Below are 2902 nucleotides of genomic sequence, written 5' to 3' on the forward strand. Positions count from 1 at the left end.
CCCCCTCCCCGTCCGGTCAGCCCCTCCCCATCCCGTCCGTCCCTCCCGGTCTCGCCCCTCCCTGTCCCGTCCCTCCCCGTCCCGCCCCTCCCCGTCTCGCCCCTTCCGGTCTCGCCCCTCCGGGTCTCCGCTGCGCCCCCATTATTGCTCATACCCTTGAAGCCCCCGTGCTCCTTGACGCCGCCCGCTGCGTGGAGGCCGTCTCGCGCCCCCGCTCGTGAATGCGGTGTTCCCGGGGTCAGCTTGGCGAGGGCCCTCGGCTGGCAGGCTGGCAGCCGGCAGGAGACCAGGCCTGCGCTGTTAGCCGATGGAGCCGAAGCTCCGTCCACGCGGGAGGCGGGAGCGCGGGAGGACAGCGCGGAGGGAGAGCCAGGAGCCGGCTGGGAGCCCTGGCCGAGAGGTGGGCGCCAGAGGGGCAGCGGCCGAGATGCCGCTGCCGGCGGGCAGGCAGGGCTTCCAGCCCGGCGCTGCTTCTGGGACGACACGTGCGCTCGTGACTCCGCCGCAGAGGACGCGCGGCAGCCCCTGGCTGAGTGGCGAGCGTCCCCGAGGCGCGCGTGTCCACAGGCCCAAGACGACCGCTGCGGGGAGGACGGTGTCGCTTTGCGCGCCCTTGGGGGACTGGGGGACGGCCCTGGTGGGGCCGGGCGGGAAGCTGCCCTAGCGCTCAGGCTCTCTGGCCGGAGGCGCCCCTGCGGCCAGTCTGACTCAAGCGCCTGGAAGCGCGTTGCTGAGTCGTCAAACAGGCTGCAGGAAGCAAGAGGGAGCTTCCCTTCTGTGGAGATCGGGCGCCTCCCCTCCGTGACGCTCCTGGCCAGTTACGGAAACTTAACCCCTGGGGCTTGCCCCTCTGACCCCTGCTCCTCTGTCCAGGCGCCCACTGCAAGCTCAGCGTCCACGGCCCGTGCGACGTTCAGATAAGCTTGCGCTGCGGTTTCGGGTGCCACTGGCCAGCTGGGGACGCCAGTCGCTGGTGGTGCAGAAAGCTCCCTTGAGGGCTTTCACTGGCCCGGCTCCTTTCGGGAGCGTCGTCTGTCCCGTCACAGCAGACGAGAAACTTGCTTCCTGCCTTCCAGACTCAGACCCCACCCCGGAGACCGGGGAGCCCCCTCTGAAGAAGAGCACCGAGGCCGTGGGCAGCCTCATGCGCTGCAGCCCGGGGTGCGCCCTGCTGGGGCGGCGCTGGGGTCACAGCGCCCTGTTTGCGAGGCGGCCGGTAAGTTGAGGTGCCCCGTGGACCGTGAGCCTCCACCAGGGGGCCAGCGCTATGGCCGCAGCCCAGTGGAACGCCCCTGAGAAGTCACCTGACGTGCCTCCGGAGGCCCCGTCTCCCCCAGGAGCATTTGCTACGTGGGGAATGCCAGGCCCTGCCAGGCCCCGGCCCTTCCCGGCCAGGCCGCTCGCCAGAGGCCCGTAGCGCCCGGAGCAGCCTGTGTGTGGAGCGTGTCCCCTGCTGGCCAGGCCGCGCTTGCACGGGCCCCGTCCCCCAAGCGGAAGCAGAGGCTCCGTCCGCGCTGGCTCTCGGCTCAGACAGGTCCGCGCGGCCGGCTGCGCTCAGACCTCAGGCAGTCCCGGGGCGGGGTCCCGCGGCACGTGCTGCGGGGCCGTCCAGAAACCGTGTCTTCACCATTGCAGGGCCTGATGACCGTGGCGAGCCTGGCTGTGTCCCTGAGGCTGGACCCGGCGCCCCGGAGTCTGCATGCGAGCGTGGTGTGGGATGCGCGGAGCGCCCTGGGGCCACCTGGTAAGGGCCTGCGGCTCCCAAGTCTGAATCCCCCGGGGGCATCAGTTCCTGGCTTGGGATGGTGGAGGGGGGGCCTTCCAGAGGCGGACGTTTGCTCCCCTTCCCTGCACGGCTTCAGCTCTTCCCCTGCAGACAGACGCCCAAGGCGCCATCTTTGAACATCTCACTTTCTTGCTGCGTCTTCCTGTGGAAACACTTGGTAAAAAATCCAACTTCAGGAGCTCTTGTCTCTGAGGTGCCCTAGTGTAGCGAAGTCTCCGCCTCCCTGGGCAGGACGCCGTGTCGCCACCGGCCACGTGCCGGAGCCCGGGCAGGACCTCTCCTGCCCTCCACTGCCCCGCAGCGGTGGATTTCATCAGCCGGCCTGTTCTGCTCCCCACTGTCTCTGGGGAGTCCTGTCACCTCCCTGCACCTCGGGCCTGTACTCCAGTTCTCTGTGCATAAGTCAATCAACCTGGTAATTTAAAAAATAAATAGTGACCAGTTAGTGAGTTCCCTACCCTTGTCCATGCAGCGGGTTCCTTTTTCTCTGGGGCGTGATATGTGACCTGTTTGTTTCCTTGGTATCTTTCAGGCCAGCAGTCGGTGCATGAGACCCAGGAACAATCCCCAAAGCAGGATTCATTTGCTGGCGTGGTAACGGGCAGAACTTCTAATACCGAGCTAGAGTGGTCCGCGTGCAGAGAAAGTTGGGACTCTGTGGGTGTATTTGAACAGAAGTTGGTAGGTCCAGGGCCCCCGTTCAGGCCAGAGACCATGGCGCACGGCAGACCCCTCTCCAAGGAAGGGGGGCGCGCGCACAGCCAGGCCGGGCGGCGGCTGCCCCTGGGGGGCTCGGAGGCGAGCGCTCGGGACTGGGAGGCCCCGGAGAGGGGCTGCCCGCCGAGCTCCGTGGTCACGAAGCACACGGGGCTCCGGGCGGGAAAAAGGCTTTTCCGGTGTAGCGAGTGTCAGAAGACCTTCACCCAGAGCTCCTCGCTGACCGTCCACCAGAGGATCCACACCGGGGAGAAGCCCTACCGCTGTGGCGAGTGCGGCAAGGCCTTCAGTGACGGCTCCTCGTTCGCGCGCCACCGGCGCTGCCACAGCGGGAAGAGGCCCTACGAGTGCGCGGCGTGCGGGAAGGCCTTCATCCAGAACACGTCGCTCACCCGCCAC

At 67.7% G+C, this 2902-nt stretch overlaps 1 protein-coding gene across 1 annotated transcript in view; it reads left to right on the plus strand.

The window, feature by feature from the left end:
* The first annotated feature begins 1090 nt into the window (after positions 1-1090).
* Positions 1091-2902, plus strand: part of LOC101618565 (zinc finger protein 470-like) — a 14494-nt gene continuing 12682 nt past the window's right edge. The window contains exons 1-3 of the mRNA XM_012734687.1: positions 1091-1216; positions 1636-1744; positions 2319-2886. Of these exons, the coding sequence (XP_012590141.1) occupies positions 1145-1216; positions 1636-1744; positions 2319-2886 (749 nt within the window). The 5' untranslated portion in view covers positions 1091-1144. The remainder of the gene's footprint in view (positions 1217-1635; positions 1745-2318; positions 2887-2902) is intronic.

The sequence above is a fragment of the Condylura cristata genome, unplaced genomic scaffold (assembly GCF_000260355.1).
Source record: "Condylura cristata isolate star-nosed mole 26May11 unplaced genomic scaffold, ConCri1.0 scaffold00066, whole genome shotgun sequence".
In the NCBI taxonomy this organism is placed as follows: Eukaryota; Metazoa; Chordata; class Mammalia; order Eulipotyphla; family Talpidae; genus Condylura; species Condylura cristata.